The 16,758-nt window shown below is 50.1% G+C and overlaps 6 protein-coding genes across 6 annotated transcripts; 2 read left to right on the top strand and 4 right to left on the bottom strand.

Moving 5' to 3' along the window:
* Positions 1 to 1,055: 1,055 nt before the first annotated feature.
* Positions 1,056 to 3,528, bottom strand: ASPBRDRAFT_120012 (alpha,alpha-trehalase; the record flags this gene model as incomplete). The annotated part of the gene is made up of 5 exons (XM_067617313.1): positions 1,056 to 1,182; positions 1,256 to 2,994; positions 3,058 to 3,179; positions 3,254 to 3,329; positions 3,403 to 3,528. 5 exons carry the CDS (start codon positions 3,526 to 3,528, stop codon positions 1,056 to 1,058), a joined length of 2,190 nt encoding a protein of 729 aa, XP_067481851.1.
* Positions 3,529 to 4,467: 939 nt separating this feature from the next.
* On the bottom strand, positions 4,468 to 7,581 carry ASPBRDRAFT_39768 (putative potassium uptake transporter). Its single transcript, XM_067624212.1, has 11 exons — positions 7,402 to 7,581; positions 7,225 to 7,345; positions 7,008 to 7,144; positions 6,752 to 6,941; positions 6,560 to 6,693; positions 6,466 to 6,507; positions 6,081 to 6,413; positions 5,904 to 6,018; positions 5,134 to 5,848; positions 5,039 to 5,082; positions 4,468 to 4,983 (listed from the first exon to the last, which is right to left on the bottom strand). Exons 1-11 carry the CDS (start codon positions 7,436 to 7,438, stop codon positions 4,707 to 4,709), a joined length of 2,145 nt encoding a protein of 714 aa, XP_067481850.1. The 5' UTR covers positions 7,439 to 7,581; the 3' UTR covers positions 4,468 to 4,706.
* A 651-nt stretch (positions 7,582 to 8,232) lies between these two features.
* ASPBRDRAFT_39763 (short chain dehydrogenase/reductase family) lies at positions 8,233 to 9,516 on the bottom strand. Its single transcript, XM_067624211.1, has 4 exons — positions 9,322 to 9,516; positions 9,014 to 9,248; positions 8,636 to 8,939; positions 8,233 to 8,571 (listed from the first exon to the last, which is right to left on the bottom strand). Exons 1-4 carry the CDS (start codon positions 9,349 to 9,351, stop codon positions 8,352 to 8,354), a joined length of 789 nt encoding a protein of 262 aa, XP_067481849.1. The 5' UTR covers positions 9,352 to 9,516; the 3' UTR covers positions 8,233 to 8,351.
* Positions 9,517 to 9,692: 176 nt separating this feature from the next.
* On the top strand, positions 9,693 to 11,287 carry ASPBRDRAFT_455130 (deubiquitinase OTU2). Its single transcript, XM_067625427.1, has one exon. The coding sequence runs from the start codon at positions 10,035 to 10,037 to the stop codon at positions 11,037 to 11,039; it is 1,005 nt and encodes a 334-aa protein (XP_067481848.1). The 5' UTR covers positions 9,693 to 10,034; the 3' UTR covers positions 11,040 to 11,287.
* ASPBRDRAFT_193313 (putative thiol methyltransferase) lies at positions 11,150 to 12,103 on the bottom strand (the record flags this gene model as incomplete). Its single annotated transcript, XM_067620605.1, has 2 exons — positions 11,150 to 11,506; positions 11,594 to 12,103. 2 exons carry the CDS (start codon positions 12,101 to 12,103, stop codon positions 11,150 to 11,152), a joined length of 867 nt encoding a protein of 288 aa, XP_067481847.1.
* A 1,473-nt stretch (positions 12,104 to 13,576) lies between these two features.
* ASPBRDRAFT_454849 (MFS transporter) lies at positions 13,577 to 15,774 on the top strand. The gene is made up of 3 exons (XM_067625419.1): positions 13,577 to 14,202; positions 14,264 to 15,273; positions 15,376 to 15,774. Exons 1-3 carry the CDS (start codon positions 13,818 to 13,820, stop codon positions 15,670 to 15,672), a joined length of 1,692 nt encoding a protein of 563 aa, XP_067481846.1. The 5' UTR covers positions 13,577 to 13,817; the 3' UTR covers positions 15,673 to 15,774.
* Positions 15,775 to 16,758: the final 984 nt, after the last annotated feature.

The following is a 16,758-nucleotide window of genomic DNA, read 5'->3' as shown; positions in this document are numbered from 1 at the left end:
GTTTAGGATTTTGTTTATTTGTGGATGTTTTATTTTTCGGACGTTGACCGAACAGATCTACTTGGGAGATGGAGGGGGGGTGGTGTGTGCGTGGGTGTTGTTGGGTTCGGAGATGAGTAGTTCTTGTCAATTATGTAGATCTATACAAATGTACTCCGTAGTACTTATGACTGAGTTACTGGGGTGGGTGTGTGTGTGGACGTGGTATTTCGGAGATTCTGGGGGCTGATGCATGCCATGGCCCTTTCAGCTGTGCTGGGCTGATTTGGGGGTTTCGGGGCTGCGTGGACGTGTCTCTACTTATTATTACTCCTTAGCTTGGTGAAATCGGTAAATTGGGTTGGGATGTTTGTCCGGGGAAAAAGAAATAGGTAGAATGTAAAATGTAGGATGTAGGGGAGTAAAAATGTGATTGTGATTCACATGTGAATTGGTCTGTGAGAGATCATCCATCCATTGATTCATCTGACAGTTGTATTCCGCGGGGCCTTTTTGAGGTCATGACTTCTGAGTCAGACTCAAGACTCTCTCTCCTCTGGGATCATCTCCAATTGCTGCTTACGGGGTAAAAGGATAAACCCTCATTCATCCAGATCCGGAAGTATTCATTAACTACTAACTATTTCTCGTTACTACTTAATCATTTGATCGTGGGGCCTTATCGCTATAAACGTAGACCCGAACAGAGAAGAACATCAGAAACAACAATCACCCAATCAAAAGAGACAAAACGCCACAAAGAAGATTCGTCACTTCTACTCTGAAGATGTCCACCTCGGAATCATAACAAGTTCCCGTCTCTCTCTCTTTCTCTGTGTCTGCGCAGAATCAACAATCAGTCAATCAATCAATCACAGCAGGCAATGCAACCTCTATAACCAAAAGCCAAGATGTCCCCTCGTCCAACCGATTCTAAAGCTATAGAAACTGTGCCCGCATAACCCTTTTTCCTTTTTGTGCAGAAAGTCGAATAGTGCCACGACGGGCGAAAACAAATAGCCGCGCTAAATGCAATCATGCTCTCTCTCCTTTCTTTGTCCTCTCGTATTTCTTTCTTAGTAATCCTGGACAGCCACCGCCTTGTTGTACGTCTCATACGGCGTGATGGCTCCCAGGGCGCGTCGCTGGTGGGCATTGAGAATCTCCAGTCCGTACACGTAGCTGGCATTGACCCATCCGAACCTAGAAAGTTAACCGGGTTAGTATTAACTACATTCAACATCATGATTATTCATCGGGAGGGAACAACGCTTACCCTTCGCGGGGAGCTCCCTTGAAATCCACACCTTGATTGCCGTACTCGGCATCCACCCGGTGTGGGTCAATAGGCCGGGTGACGTCGTACTTTTCGACGACTACACCGTTGAAATCAACAAAGGCCTTGGTGATCATGTACAGCCACTTGTAGGCCAGGCGCTCGGCTTCCTCTTGGTAGCCATAACGCATCAAGCCCGTCCATGCCAGCATCTGCTGGGGTGCCCATCCGTACGGGTAATCCCATTGCCGGTTGGGCCGATCCAAGCCAACAGCACCCCGAGATTCTTCGGTTCCCGAGACCAGGCCTCCGTAGGCCTCGAACCGCTTGAGGGCCTGCACCAACTGCGATGCTTGATGGGGGGTCGCGAGGCCAGCCCACATCGCCCAGTAGGTGGTGGCACTCTCATAGGAGGTGCGCTCCTGCTTGACAGTATCGTAGTCGAAATACATGCCCTTCTCTTCGTCCCAGAGGTAAGTGTCCATGCGCATCTTTCTTCTCCGCGCCCGACGATCCCAGACCGAAGATGACTCGAATTGAATATCCTGAGTCGACGCTGTACGGAACTCCTGTGGGATCTCGAGTTTGTCCTTGAAGTAGGTACGGATGACACGTGCAATATCCACCTCGTACTTGTACAATAGTGAGTTCAGATCGACGGTGGCCAGGTTGGCACAGACCCTCTCCAAACGGTAGCTTGTGTCATGTCCCGACTCTCGCACGGCCCTGTCGTGCAGGAAGTACTCGTCGAGCTCTGGCTCCAGGATCTTCTTTTCGTTGTAGGCTTCAACGAATTGTTCAAAGGTCATGCCGTGCTTCTCGGCATAAGGAGTCAAAATATGAAGGAAATGAGTTGGCTCCGTCTCCGGAGGCACTCCTTCACCTTCGGGGCGATATCTGGAGAGACCAGAAACCGGGTCATATCGCGGCTCGGCCGTCCAAACGCTGTAGTACTCCTTGATTGCGGCAAGCGTCGCATTGCGAAGGAATTCCATAGCGTCAGGCTCGTTCTTGATCCGCTCATAGACACGCAAAGCCATGTCGGTCAAGAAAGGAGGCTGGGAACGCATGAGGTAGTACGAACGGTTCGCGTTCAAGATCTTCCCGTAGTGCTTGATGCAGAAACAGAAGTTGATCACCATGCCTTTAGCCAGGTCGACTCTATTGCTGACCAGCAGCCCCAAAGACATCATATAGCTATCCCAGTTATATAGCTCGTTGAATCTTCCTCCCGGGACCACGAAAGGAACTCCGCTATACTCGGTCTTCCCCGTGGCTTCGTCATGTTTCTTTTCCATGGCCAAAGCTAAAAGACCAGGCTTGTCATTCAGCTTCCTGGTATACTCCGGAGTGATATTGGCGTCCAACAGCTGCACATCCAGGCGCAGCTCGGGATACGTTTCCGCAATCCCCTTGTAGTACTCAAACTGCTCCGGGGCGCCCGGAGGGACATAGACACGAGGTCGTGGGTCGTCTGTCCAGTCCTTGGGGTCGCGACCAGCTTCAGCAATGTTATGTCCATCGATACGCCGCGTCAGGGCGTTCCAAAACGAATTCTTGATGAGCCGAGAAAGCCGGGCGACCGGGTTCTCACTGAGACGGGCTTCATCAAGAACGATATGCTTCCGACCGTAGTCCTGAGCAATTGTGAGCTCCTGGAGGAGGTTGGAAAGCATGTATGTTCCTCGCAAGTCAAATCGATTATATCCCGAAGATGCAGCGGTTCCCACGGAGAATACCTGCAAGACGGTGCATTAGTGAGTCGAAGAGGCCTTAATTTCCAGACATCCGACCACACATACCTTGGGGCCCACATCTTCTATCGTTATCTGCATGTTCCGATCTGTGTCTTCCCGCTCCAACAGATCGTGGAGCGTTGTGTCAACGTCAATGAGGAACTTGCGGGGAACAGCCGGCGTCTCATCTGTATACCCCACGGTCAGCCCACAACTCTCAAGATAAGTCCGGGAATTGATCCTTCCACTTTCTTATACGTACCATGACTCGCTCTTCTGGCGGGGAACCCGCTTCCGAGAAATTCCTGAATATCATCCCGATTGAAAGATTTGAGAGTCTGTTAACAGGCGTTGGGTCAGCATGGCTGATTCTCAGCTTATCTTAGGGAAGCGAGGGAAAGCCGGACGTACCGAAGAGAATGCCCGCTTACGGTCTCTCATGCGAGCAATGTTATCCTCATCGCCATAGTAGACATCGGGATCGGAGAAAGGATCGAGAGACGTGTTGCGTCGATGCTGTGCACTTGGCGAGCTCATCGTCGGGAGATTGTGGGATGGTAGATAGAAGAGACGTTCGATGACAGGCCCGGCAAACGAAAGGCTAGAGCGAAAACGGGGGATCCGAGCAGGGGTGGTGGATGAATTATGATTGTTGGGTTAAGGGGTGGCACTGCGACGCCAATTATTGAAGACGCTAGGCCGGTTCGTGGCGCTGTAGTACTCTTCTTGGACTCGAGACGGTACCCAAGGAAAAAGTAGTTATGTTCTTCGTACCGAAGACAATTTCGCTGAAGCTGAGGGGATGGTAGGACAAACAGTAGGGTTCTAGGTAAGAAGATTGGGACAATGCAGCACACGACAAAGGAGAGATTTTTGTTGTATGATGGATTGGCCACCAGCGGGCGGTTCAGCTCCCGTGCAATTTGGGGGGGTACGTCACAACACCCGCCTTTCGGTTTGGTTCCTTTGAAGGTTTTTGTTTGTGTGCAATCCGGCGGTGTGTAACTCTTAAGATGTACTGGTTGAGATGAGAAGCAAGAGAGAAAAAAGAAAAAGGACAAGCAGTTACTTGAGGTCTCAGGCTGTACAATTTGTACTCCTCGCTAACAGGGGGGATTTTTATTATTATTCTATTATGGTTATAATTGTTATTCTTGCCCGGATTGAGCGGCAGCACCCAACGGGCATCCCATCGATTGTAGAGAATGAAGTTCCCTTGGAGACTATGACGCCACGGGCCCGATGATGTCGCCGCTCCACTCACTAATTCCCCCCTTCGGTATTCCCCGGCTGCCTCCGACCTGATTCTGCTGCACTGAATGGACCTGGGAGATAAGTTGTTGCACAATTCAGTAAAAAAAAAGAAATGGAATGAAAACTGAAGAAAAAGGAGTAATCCGGAAAAAGCAAATCCTACCAGATAACGAGTGGTCACGAGGACCCAACCAATAAAGCAAAAATGAAGGAGGTCTGTGGGTCTCCGCGGCATCTGTTGGTCGAGCTTTTGACGTGGCACTCGATAGATATATCTCTAGTAAGGGAGTCCGCAGCAATAATGATAGTGGGATGATCTTTCGGTAGTCTATGTACATTCTAGATCTTCTTCGATGTGGGACAACCTGTACACTCCAAGACTCATTAACCTTTCAATTCCCCCCAGCAAAGCAAGAAAGCCTGAAGAGAGTCGCCCAAACCCAAAGACAAAGTTTCCCCTGCTATCTGGTATGGGATTTCTTCATCTTCATGTATCTGCTGTCCGTCGGATCCATACTGCGGCTGCGTGGCAGGGAAATACTTGGTCGAGTTTCAACTTTGTCATCCTCCACGAGTCGGTTGTTGGGGATGAGGATCGCGCGGTCGAGCTGATATGGCAGTCCACGGTGTCGTCCACGAATCATCATGGCACAGATGACTATCTTGCTGAAGATACCGAACTGAGCGCTGAATGAGGTGGAGGCGGTCGGGTATCCTAGACTCAGGCCGACGTTTCCGCTATGCATGCGTCAGGTACATCTACTCGCAGTAACCATGGCGTGGCTATACTCACTAGGCTGAGACGACTTCGAAAAATATCGCGAACACGGAGAATGCCTGTTGTCCAGGTCAGAGCGATGCTCCCCACGGCAAAGGAGGGCCACAAACCGGCTTCGTGGGGTCCATTATTTCCCCCGACTCTGCGATGCAGATGCACATGATTCCAAGGAATATGTACCACAAGTCGAAGCTGAGTTGGTTTCGCATGTGCATTAGAACGTATCTCTTGCCGTCACTCTCGTCCATATCAGTTTCCGACGAGAAGACTCCGATTGATCTTTCTTCATAAATGTTGGAGGCTCGTACACTGATGGCGATAGGGAACACCGAAATGTACATCATGACAAGCAGGCTGAATTGAACTGCCGGGTTCACATCGGCAAGATTGAACGATGCTGTCCCTGTGTGCCGTGAAGATGCTGACTGAAAAATAGCTGCCGCCACACGAGGTCCGGGGGCCAGTTCATTAACCGCAGGATTGTTGAGATCAAGAATCAGGATCAAGAGGACATCGACAAAATTCAACACAAAAATAATCCCGAAAAGAATCCACGTTGGTTTGCTGCGGAAGAGGAACAAGTAGCATCGACGAGGGTACTTCAGCAGGAACTCGAGAGGCTCCTTAAGAGAAGATCTTTCAGGGATACATTTGGACATAGTCCAGATGACGAGACGGAGGCAGCAAGGATATAGAGTGTTCCCAGCATAAGCGAGAAAACTCATAATTAGCATAGGGAACACGGCATCATTAAATGATATCATGGAATTCGGAGTAAGAGTGAGTCCCAGATTGCTGGTCATCGTCTGAGCCGAATAGATCGCCCTATAGATATCAGAATGTACTCTAAACTGTAAGGCCTATCTTTGCCAGGACTTACCACCAGACTTCATTTTGACCGCATTCGTCGAGGTAGTCCCTATATTTACGATTCGCATGCAAAATCCAAGGGACAAGGCACACCACACCAAACACATGAAGCCCAACAAAATAACCTTCAATGACAGATGAGCTTTCTGGTCACAGACAAGGGGACGGTGAAGCTGTTTATACGCACCGATCACAATCTTGAGGAGTAGCCTTAAGCTCCGGTACTCAATACCGCCCAATCGCTCTCGATCTGCAGCAGTCAGATTGTGGAATTGCGAGTTTCTTCCAAGTGTCGCCTGTACGGAAAGCTCCGGGAGGTTGGCGTCTTTGGAGAGAGATATGGCTGGCCGAAGAGATGGCTCTCGACCTCTACTAGGTTGTTTTCCGATCACGAACAGAGAAGATGCTACCCGCTCGAATGGTAAGCCCCCGGTGGCGTTTCTACCATTCTCAGAGAGCTCATCCGTATTTTCAGAGTTTCTCCGCCTTGTTTCAGCGTCCTCATCGTCCTCCTCGATGACTGAGTGGTGTCAGATCGATTCAGTTGCGACAGAACTTGTTGTCAGACTCACCATCCTCAGCCGGCCCCCGTTGGACTTCTGCTATCGGCACCCCTATTGCCTATAAGCGTTTGCCCGGCCGTTATGGGCTATGAAATTAATGTACCTCTGTCGCGCTCTTGCGGTGAAGGGATGTATAGCGCCTTGTTAGTATCCGCAAAGGAGATACTCCGCGATATACCAACAGTGTGTGTATCCCAGGTGTCGTTTCCAGGTCGCAGGTTACCAGGGTTTCTGGGCCTTGGTCATGATTAATAGTAGGCTCCATGGGAATGAAAGTGCTGGGTCACGTTCTAACCCTTCTGATACCACACGCCCGAGTTTCGAGCCGACGATGCGCTGGCCATCATCGACCCCCTTCTCTGTTGAGTCAGTTGGTCCGCTTTCTGATGTAGTAGGCTCATTAAGCGCCCTAGGATGCGCTTCAGGGTCATAGCGAGCAGTATTATAGTTCGATGGATTGCTTTTTGGATCAAGAACACCGGGTGCTGTTGAAGTAGATGGTATCAGCGAAAGTTCGAGCATCTCGCATCCTAGCACGTGAAGATACCTACCGATCTCTTTGAGCCGTTTCTCAAACCATAGCAAACGGACAACCACCACCAGAATATTTATAAACCCGAAGTTCGAAACGATGGGGACAAAGTAGATGAAGAGCTGCTGATAAAGCTTTAAGTCCTTCACATCGACACTGGGAGAATAATATCCACGTCAGTCTTTCCTCCTATGAGCCGGAAGTAGATAGTACGAGTAAATGATTGATCGACTAACGTGTTCAGCCCTGACTCGGTCGAAGAGCTTACACCGAAGAAGTAAGAATCGATGGCACGGAGATTGCCATAAGGGTAGAGGACAACCAATCCCAAAAGACCCAGAAAAAGGATATATGCATCTGTTCCAGTACATGAGCTGTTTGTGCCACCAGAATCGTAATGATAGGCAACGCACAATGTAGAGTGATAAAATTAGCCTGCAGCTTCCACATACTGCGCTGCAGCAGGTATATTCATAGATCGGAGACAGAATGATTCCGGCGCGTTGGGGAACAGGCCAATCACGAATCTCGAGCCGCAATGATTGAAGCGACGAACCTAGAGAAGATTAGTTTACCCAGATCCAGCAGCAATCTCTGACTCTTTACCGGGACTAGGATCTTGGGAGAGCCCGTTGTGAGATCTTTATTCTGTGCCAATAGAGCCCCGCGCTGGTATGATGAGCGATTTGTCCGGACCAATACCCTTCCAGAAAATCGCAACCCCACGCGATCGGTCAGCAGAGCTTAGATGAATGTTGTATAGATGCACCTTTGCAATAGAGGAGGGAATTATCTGAGCCAACGGTTCTAGTTCGCACTAGAAACGGTGGCTGACGGCGTGTGAAGATCGCCGCAGCAACCTTCGGCGTGAAAGATACAGAACTGCAGGTTGCTTTTTCGAGGTGCACCCACTGAAGTGAAGAACTGCAGTAGAGGATATTAAGATTGTCCGAAGGCAAGGTAGGCAAACGCCAACCATTTGCAATACTAGTGGAAGGTTTGTTGAGGAAGTGAACCCCTTCAGCCATGTTCCTTCCAATGATGAGAGTTATCCGCTCAGCATGACACCCTTCTTTGTCATATGCCTACCCTGGAATGATGTCAAGCTCGGTCTTCAGCCTCCAGTCGTATTGCCTTCTTCGCAGTAGGGGAAACAAGATGGGTGGCTTGAACTGAGTTTGAACATTATAATGTGCATGACTTGGGCACGGACTGCCAGGTCAACCTCGGATCCAAAAGTTTAAACGGAACCATCATTTACTTAGGTTAGACCTTCTGTATGTAGGCTTAGATCAAAACTGCATTGCACACGTATATTTCCATTAACCCGAATAAGCATTACATCTTGCTGATGGCTTACAGTTCAGAGCTTCGCTGAGACTACGCTACCGCCATCCAGAGTGATTGTGGCTCCATTCACATACGAGCCGGCGCGGCTGCTCAAGAACAAGCACGCGCCTGCAACATCCTCGGGGGTGCCAATACGACCCAAAGGAATACTTCCCTCGATTGTCTCCCGATGTGCTTCCAATGTGGCAGCCATCATCTTGCTTTCGAAGGGGCCACAGGCCAGGGTGTTTGATCTGCGGGTAGTGCCGGGTCAGCCCAAGCGCCGTGTATAAGCGACCATATGGGAGTTACACATACGTGATATTCCGTTTTCCAAGGTGGTGAGCCAAAACACGGCTCAAATGATGCAATCCAGCTTTACTAGCACTGTAGGCAAAGGTTTCCAGAGCCGGAACCCTTATGCCATCGACACTGCCGATGTTGATAATGCGAGCCGGGTTGCCAGATGAGCCGGCATTTTCCAGTAGAGGGGTGAGAAGCTTGGTGAGGTCGAATACCCGATGAAGGTTGAGGGTGAGAACTCGTGTCCAAGCAGACGAAGGGTATTCATCGTACGGAGCACCCCAGTTGGATCCAGAGTTGTTGACAAGGACATGCAGCTCTAGGGAATGTGTTAAGCTTGAGCACCTTGCGCTCACCCTCCTCTAAGGAGCAGCAGTCTAGTGCTGGACTTACTGCTTTCGCGCTTAGCAAGCTCTTCAGCCAATCTCTTGATATCCTCCTCTTGATAGAAGTTGGCAGGGATAGCATACGCCTTGCCCGTGCCAAGTGCATTGAGCTCATTTACAGCTTTATCGCAAGACTTGGCATCTCGCGACGAGATATAGACAGTGGCGCCATTCTTGACGAAGCCTTCTGAGATCATCCGACCAATCCCTTTGGCGCCGCCAGTGACCAGCACGACTTTGCCCTAAGCATATGATTAGAACTTGAGCTCAGCTCTACAGGCCGAGTCCTCTACTCTGCATCTCCGCGGTACGCACCTTAACGTCGAACAACTGCTGAACGTCCATGGTGATGGTTGGATAACAAATCGTAGTCAAAACTAGAGAAGATAAAAGGAGTCAATGAAAAATGGAATGACCGATCGCAAGAAAGTCAGTCAGCCGCACGTGTGAGGTCTGGACAGAGACGATCCACCCCTTATAGATACATCTTACCGCCTGGGGATCCGCCCGGGGATAATGGGGATACCCGAACAACCGGGGATCACTCACTGTGTAACAAAACATACCGAGGCTAGGCGGAACGGAAGAACAATGATGCAATGCTTCGGAGTGATTTGTAGTTGCTTGCATGACATGTCAGTGGCAATGGGTAGCAAGACTTCGATCAGTACAGTGTACGCTGATCCTGAAGCTGGTGGAGACACATGATACAACTTTGATTATTGCCGGATATCTTATCTCCCTCGTTCAGTGTAGCCGAAGAGTACTACTGGGACCAGATATTTTATGCCTCAGGTGTCAACACCAGAAGACCGATCGGGTGATCCAGAAAAAGTCACGAAAGGCTTTTGCGGGGCTGAGCTTCATCCCACCCAAGTGCATGTCCAGCATTGAACTTCCTACTTTGTCACGATACCCTTGTTTACTTTCCTGCATAGCATAACTTTGTTTTATTCGCTATCTTAAACCTCGATATTTTCTAGAGTCATAGAGTTTCAGTTGGAACAGGACATCCCACAGTCCCCAGGATGGAAGAGCTACAAGCTAAACACCGCAAGGAACAAAAGGATCTCCAGGCTCGGATCACGCAGAAGAAAAAGTCCGCCACGAAGAAGACTCGCAAAGGAGTTAACGATGATTGCGAGAGGCTCCAGAGAGAGCTCTCCGAACGGCAACAAGCCGAGATCGCGCAACTAAACGGCGAACCGGAGCAACCTGTCGATGGCATCGAAGACCTCAGTTTGAACGAATCCAGCGAAGGCGACCGAAACGCTGATGAGGCAGGTGGCTCCCCAGATCAGCAGAATACAGATTCCCCCTCAGAGACAACGGCGTCGTCGCCTCAAAGCTCTCCTTCCGCTACCCCGCAGCCCTCAGGTCCCCGTCCGAAGAAGCCCAATCGCCAAAAGGCCCGTTTGGCGCGTCGTGCAGCGGAACAAGCAGCGCAGTCGGCAATTGCTGCAGAGGAGGCCGCAAACCAAACAGATCATCGTGGAAATGAGAAAGAGGTCATGGAGGGCGTGTTCAAGCGCTTACAGTTGAAGGAGATTGACATCAACCCGGATGGACACTGTTTGTTCTCTGCCATTGCATGCCAATTGGATGAGCAAGGCATTGGTTTGAAACCGGATCCGAAGAGGATGATCCTCCAGCCTCCGACTCAGTCCCGCATTGATACCGTGGCGTCGCCCAAACATGACGGGTATCGGGCGGTTAGAGCTGTCGCGGCGGACTTCATCAGCGACCACCAAGACGACTTTGCGCCATTCATGGAGGAGCCTTTGGATCAATATACCAGGAAAGTCAAGCTGACAGCCGAGTGGGGCGGACAACTTGAATTACAAGCGATCGCTAGGGCATATGGCGTGGAGATCAATGTCATCCAGGGCGATGGGAGGATAGAGAAGATCGAACCAGGCGATGTCGATGAACCCAGCGACGAAGAAGGAAGCAAGCGGGTCATCTGGTTGGCTTACTACAGACACACATACGGACTCGGGGAGCATTACAACGCACTCTCCAAGCATACATAGAGAAGCGTATAAAGCAAAAACGTCAATCAAAGATTAGGCTATTGACCAATCAAAGGCAGTGACTCCCACCCATCCCGGCGATACTTCATCTATCTACCGCGGATATGGCCTTACCGCCGGCGCCAGATGGATACTCGATCTTGAACCTCCCCGTTGGCATCCATGCCCACCTCATGCGTCCGGGCGGGCTGCCAATAAGCCACCCGTTCCAGTCCTCGCTCGCTTGGCTCACGGAGGGGGTCGCTTCTGCATCGACCCTGGGCATCATAAGAGACCTGCTCTCCCGGGTGGCTGAGATGCTCCATGTAAGCCTCGGAGGAGAGACCAAACGGAGGGCCCGGAAGCGACGGGTCCTTGTGCCTGGGGTACTCCAAGCAGATCAAGTTCCCATGTGGCGAAGGAGCTAATAGTTGAGTATGGCGAAGCGCCCAGTCAGGTCGCATGGACGGGCTCAGCGCGCAAAAGAACTGCACTCGAAATCAGTAAATCGTGTCCATCTAGAAACACACCGTAGACCTTCTCTCCCTCTTCCAACGACGTCCATCATGACTCACCGTATAATCATAAATCAAATCGAAGCAATTCAACCCCAACCCCAACTCCTCCAACCAATCATTCTTGAAGAAATCCCCCTGCACAAAAACCACCTTTCCCCTACCAACCTTCTCATCCCGAACGGGATACTTATCAGCATCACTAGTAGTACTCTCCATCTCCCCCCGCCTACACGCCTCAACCGCCGCAGCACTATACTCCAATCCATACGCATCATACCCGAAACTCGCCAACAGAAGCACATCCACACCTCTCCCACATCCCGGAACTAGCGCTTTCTTCCGATACTTGTTCCCCTCGGCGTCCGTGGCGATGGCATTCCCGATAGTGCTGCGTCGCTGCGTCAGGGTGTCTTCTAGTGCTGGATTAGGGGCGCCTTTGTCCCAGGGAGGAGTGGTGGTCGTGTTCCAGATCTCGGCCCAGCCGTCGACGTATTTCTCGCCGGGGTATTTGGCGAGTGTGTTGTGGACGGATTGCTGGGCTGCTGTTCGGGTGGGTTGGTCGGTCATATTGTCGTAATGATGGTTTTGGGGAGCTGGTTACTTAGTAGGTATGTAGGTAGTGTAGGTATTGGGCAATACTTTGGATGTACAAGGTAAGTAGATAGGTGAGCTATGTTGTCATCCTGGTTGGGTTGGTATTCTGGAACTGTCTATGAGGTTTGGCTCTGGCTTTGGCTCGGACGTGGGGCAAGTGAGTGAGCCGGCGGGTCGTACTGAAGGGTATCCACTGGGCTGGATGGATTGAGGATTTGGTCCATAGCTGCTGCTTAGAGATAGAGTTGAACACTGCAGGAGTATCAGTATGATGGATAGCTACGTTTATTGTACTGATCGAGCTGCTCGAGTGAAGTCATTGCAGCTGGGGCTTTATCTCAATTCTCATAAGCAGTAATACCATTTGACTAGTTCAATTTGTCATCAGAAAAGACGGTTCATGAAGCAATAGTCAAAGCAAAAAGAAGCCGAGGAGAACAGTTGAGATAGTTAGCTGAATGCAAGAGAGAACATCCCAAAGGCAATGTGCTCGAGTGCTGTCACGGGTGCTTCTCTTCCCGACATGGCGATCAATGCCAAACAGCGGAGTCTCAAGAGTCATTACCTAGGACAATTTTGCTCGGTCACAGATTCGATCTTAGTTATCATTTAGTTAGGGTCATGCTCTTGAGCCTCAGAGGCTGAGCACCCGTGATATTGTGTACCATGTGCATTCGGAGGTTTATAGAGTCTCCCTTCCTGTTCTTCTTGCTGTGTCCCCACCACCGAGCGGGACATGAACAACGTCCGGCTATTCTAATTTCTAGCGAGGCTTGACCTCGGCAAAGCACCAATTAGTGCCAAATCAGGGGCGGAAATGACCGCCATCGGATGAAGCGGCACAAGTTGGCTGATTTCTGACTGGCCAGCCTTGAATTTGGCTTTGCCTCCTATAGTATGGAGGGAGGGTTAGATGCTGCTTGATTCATGGGCTTAGCACACTGACGGAATACCTGATAAGCGATTATGGAGTAAACTACACCATGTCAGATATTTTGACTGCGGCTTGCATACTGGCGTGCTGCATATGTAGCGGTGTGCTACATGTTGCTGGTCAGTTTCAGCTAGATGAGATTCTTTGTAGTCTCGGGATTTTGCATCTGAACTGGAGATACATCTGTACTGTGGAAAAACTTGTAGTGAAGAGATAAGGAAACCGGGAAAATTAGCCTGCACTGCAGGATCTACTTCCTTTGTAAGCGAACATCTATCGATCAAGAAAGTTGAAGGACTGAGATCCAATGGCAGGCGCAACCAGAAGCAAGTGGGGAAGGCACATACAGTTTCCTGCCCGATTAGCAGGAACCGACCCCGGCTGATACTCACTAAACTCACGAGCAAAGACGCAATCCAGTCTTTCTCCTCTCTTTCTTACTCCAACTTTATTCTCCAACTATCTTATCTACACCGAACCCAGCTCGTCTTCCACTCTCTCTATCTCTCTCACCACTATTGACTTCTATACTTACGACTTATTGACAGTCTATGATGATACTCATCTCTTATACTTCGTCATAACAGTTTGTCACTGCCCCGCCGGCAAGGCCACTTAGCGCATGCTATTTTCATATTACATGCATGATACTCTAGTCTGTACCGACCTATTGGTGTGTCCCTTCTGAGACGAGCCCTCCGGTGCTGCTTTGTGGTTTGGCTTCTCGTATGGGAAAGCTGCACGGAAAGGAAGATGGCGACAGCAGCGAACGGCATCCTTAATGCCGATTTGGTGGAGACTTCCCCAGCTGGCCATACCCACCCTGAAGCAATACGATCTAATGACGAGATGACCGACGAGAAACGCGATCCTGACTCCATATCTCAAGGGTCCGACGACTCTCCCGTGATAGAAGGCAAAGACGAGGAATCACATGTCCGCACTACCTTTGCAGATGAAGAGCAAGAGGGCCCGGTAGTAGTACCGAGATTGAAACGAAGGGGACTTTTTGGTCAGCTCACGTTGCTAGCTGAAGTTGAGAACCCCAAGGTCTATCCGCGGAAGACAAAATGGTTCATTACGTTCGTGGTAGCAGTGGCAGGAGCTGCAGCTCCAATGGGTAGCTCAATCTTCTTTCGTAAGTTGCCCATGTCGTCCAGTTGTGGCTCGTTATGTCCGTGTTCTTATGTGAAAGCTAGCCTCCCTCTCCCAAGTATCAAAGGAACTGGGAACCTCAACCACTATTACAAATTTGTCGATCTCTCTGTACATGCTTAGTATGTCTATATTCCCACTGTGGTGGTCGTCTTTTAGCGAAAGACTGGGACGACGAACGATATACCTCGTTTCTTTCAGCCTCTTCGTCGTTTTCAACTCTCTCTGTGCTATTTCCAGTTCTATAGCTATGCTCATTGTACTGCGAATGTTAAGTGGCGGTGCATCTGCATCGGTCCAGGCCGTCGGTGCAGGAACCATTGCGGATCTTTGGGACCCCCAGGAAAGGGGGCGTGCTATGAACATCTTCTATCTCGGTCCGCTATGTGGGCCTCTGATAGCTCCGATTGTGGGAGGTGCTTTAGCTGAACGCTGGGGATGGCGAAGCACACTCTGGTTTTTGGCCGCTTATGGAGGGCTCACTGTCGTTTTCATCTTTCTCGCCCTCCCAGAAACACTGGCAAACACGCAAGCTCAGACACAGGAGACGAAGGATGAGCACGAGGAAGCACTTAGACGTCAAGTGAGCCGAGTATCCTCTCGACAGGTTGTCCAATTCACCACTAGGTGGTTGAAGGTCCTCAAGATGGTGTTTCTTGATCCTTTGAAGATCATTCTTTACCTGCGCTATCCTCCTGTCCTACTAACTGTATACTACGCAAGTATCACTTTTGGATCTCTTTATGTGCTAAACGTCAGCGTTGAGCATACATTCAGTGCTAGCCCGTATAACTTCAGCACTATTATTGTTGGCCTACTTTATATACCCAACTCGCTAGGATATGTTGTTGCTAGCACCTTCGGAGGCCGTTGGATGGATAGCATTATGCAACGGGAGGCAAAGAAAGCCAAACGATACGATGAACATGGGAAGTTGATCTATCGTCCTGAAGACCGGATGCGTGAAAATGCCTGGCTTGGCGCCATGCTTTACCCTGCGGGACTGATTTGGTATGGATGGTGCGCAGACCGAGGCGTATTCTGGCTAGCACCGGTATGTTCTGGACGTCTGACAGGGAGTGTTGCACACACCTGATAACGCTTATCTCCCCTGCTTCATGCGCTTCAGGGCACCCTACTGACAATCTTGGTCTAGATGATTGCCAATTTCTTTTTCGGTGTTGGATCCATGCTCATTTTCGGCATGGCAACGACCATGCTGACAGAGTTCATGCCCAAGAAATCCTCTGCAGGTGTCGCACTGAATAACTTCATGCGAAATATCTTCTCCTGCGTAGGCTCAGTCGTCACCGCCCCAATCATCGATGCCATTGGCAATGGATGGCTCTTCACCATCCTTGGACTGGTTGCGTTTGCAAGCAGCTCCGTCCTCTTTGTGATGAAAGTCTACGGGCCTCGATGGAGGAAATCTATGGATGCCCTGAGAACATGACGTCCTTTATGACCAGTCTCGGTCACTGGCACGCTGAGTTGGGTGCCAAACGCTGATATCATCTTGGGTCTAGACCCTGTTGGTGACTGTCGTGTTTTGTCATGATCATACTAGACGGTTGCATATAGCATTTCCTTTGCCTTTTGCCTCGGGAGATTTGCCGGTTTTCTTTTCTCAAGGAAGGTTAAGCCTGGTAATGTTGAGTCAAGTCCGCGTCGATATGACAGGTGTGGACGGCCTAACGTTCTCCAGAGGACGTTTACGGCTTGAAGATACCCAAAAGCATGACTGTTTATTTTTAGACTTGATGAAGCCCAAGTGAAGCCAGATGCCTCCTGCTAGGCTGTGGCGAACGACAGTCATCGCCTGAATCAATGACAATAGAGCGTGGAGGTCGAAGTCAATAGAATAGCCGAGTCATAAATTGATTGGGTGAACTTGGGGTAGTGTTAATTCTGAGCCTGTGCAGTGTTTCATAATAGATCCCATTGTCAATGCCACTGCCACCGGTGGTTACCCAAACATCCCGCAGACCAAGGCGAGTGTAGTTCATTCTGATAGCTCTCACGCCTCGAGTAATCCTCTTCCGACATCGTACTCGGTGATTGGCAGCCAGGGATTTGACAGCACAGGCTGACCTGGTAGGTGCTCAAGCACAAACTACGCATGTGGGTTAGACGGCAATTCCCTTGACGGAGCCACGGGTGGGGGATTTGCGGATCGAATGGACCAGCAATTCGCTCCGCCGGGACGAAGCGGAAACATGCATAAGCGGTACCACCAGATGGATGGGTTAAACATCAAGCCTATGGGCCAGGGATGGTGGTGAAATCCAGCGGGGAGGCAGCCATATCCGGCCCGTTGCATGTCCCAGCGTGGGATGACACCAACGTAAAGTTATCGACATGGTGGTCAGCAAATGGATTTGCCGGGGACCCAAAAAGAAAAAAAGGGAAAAAAGAAAAGGCCCACGATGGCAAATTGTTGTTTGAATGTCATTCTTGTGTCGGACCTGGCATCTGCCATTGTGTGACCATCCCTTTGGGCGCGTTCTGCTACGTATACACGTACCTTAGGTCGGATCTG

Source organism: Aspergillus brasiliensis (assembly GCF_001889945.1).
Source record: "Aspergillus brasiliensis CBS 101740 unplaced genomic scaffold ASPBRscaffold_3, whole genome shotgun sequence".
In the NCBI taxonomy this organism is placed as follows: Eukaryota; Fungi; Ascomycota; class Eurotiomycetes; order Eurotiales; family Aspergillaceae; genus Aspergillus; species Aspergillus brasiliensis.
This window is presented reverse-complemented; position numbering and strand designations above follow the sequence as displayed.

Excerpts from the sequence above, each read along its gene's own strand:
- ASPBRDRAFT_39768 (XM_067624212.1), bottom strand. The coding sequence starts at position 7,438 with ATGTGGAAGCTGCAGGCTAATTTTATCACTCTACATT. Across the intron at positions 5,083-5,133 it reads TAATGGACCCCACGAAGCCG|GCATTCTCCGTGTTCGCGAT; the intron begins GTTTGTGGCCCT and ends CCTGGACAACAG. Across the intron at positions 4,984-5,038 it reads TTCGAAGTCGTCTCAGCCTA|CGGAAACGTCGGCCTGAGTC; the intron begins GTGAGTATAGCC and ends ACGCATGCATAG.
- ASPBRDRAFT_454849 (XM_067625419.1), top strand. The coding sequence starts at position 13,818 with ATGGCGACAGCAGCGAACGGCATCCTTAATGCCGATTTGGTGGAGACT. Across the intron at positions 14,203-14,263 it reads GGGTAGCTCAATCTTCTTTC|CCTCCCTCTCCCAAGTATCA; the intron begins GTAAGTTGCCCA and ends TGTGAAAGCTAG. Across the intron at positions 15,274-15,375 it reads GCGTATTCTGGCTAGCACCG|ATGATTGCCAATTTCTTTTT; the intron begins GTATGTTCTGGA and ends ATCTTGGTCTAG.
- ASPBRDRAFT_39763 (XM_067624211.1), bottom strand. The coding sequence starts at position 9,351 with ATGGACGTTCAGCAGTTGTTCGACGTTAAG. Across the intron at positions 9,249-9,321 it reads AGCAGTTGTTCGACGTTAAG|GGCAAAGTCGTGCTGGTCAC; the intron begins GTGCGTACCGCG and ends TCATATGCTTAG. Across the intron at positions 8,572-8,635 it reads CTTGGAAAACGGAATATCAC|ATCAAACACCCTGGCCTGTG; the intron begins GTATGTGTAACT and ends CACTACCCGCAG.
- ASPBRDRAFT_455130 (XM_067625427.1), top strand. The coding sequence starts at position 10,035 with ATGGAAGAGCTACAAGCTAAACACCGCAAGGAACAAAAGGATCTCCAG.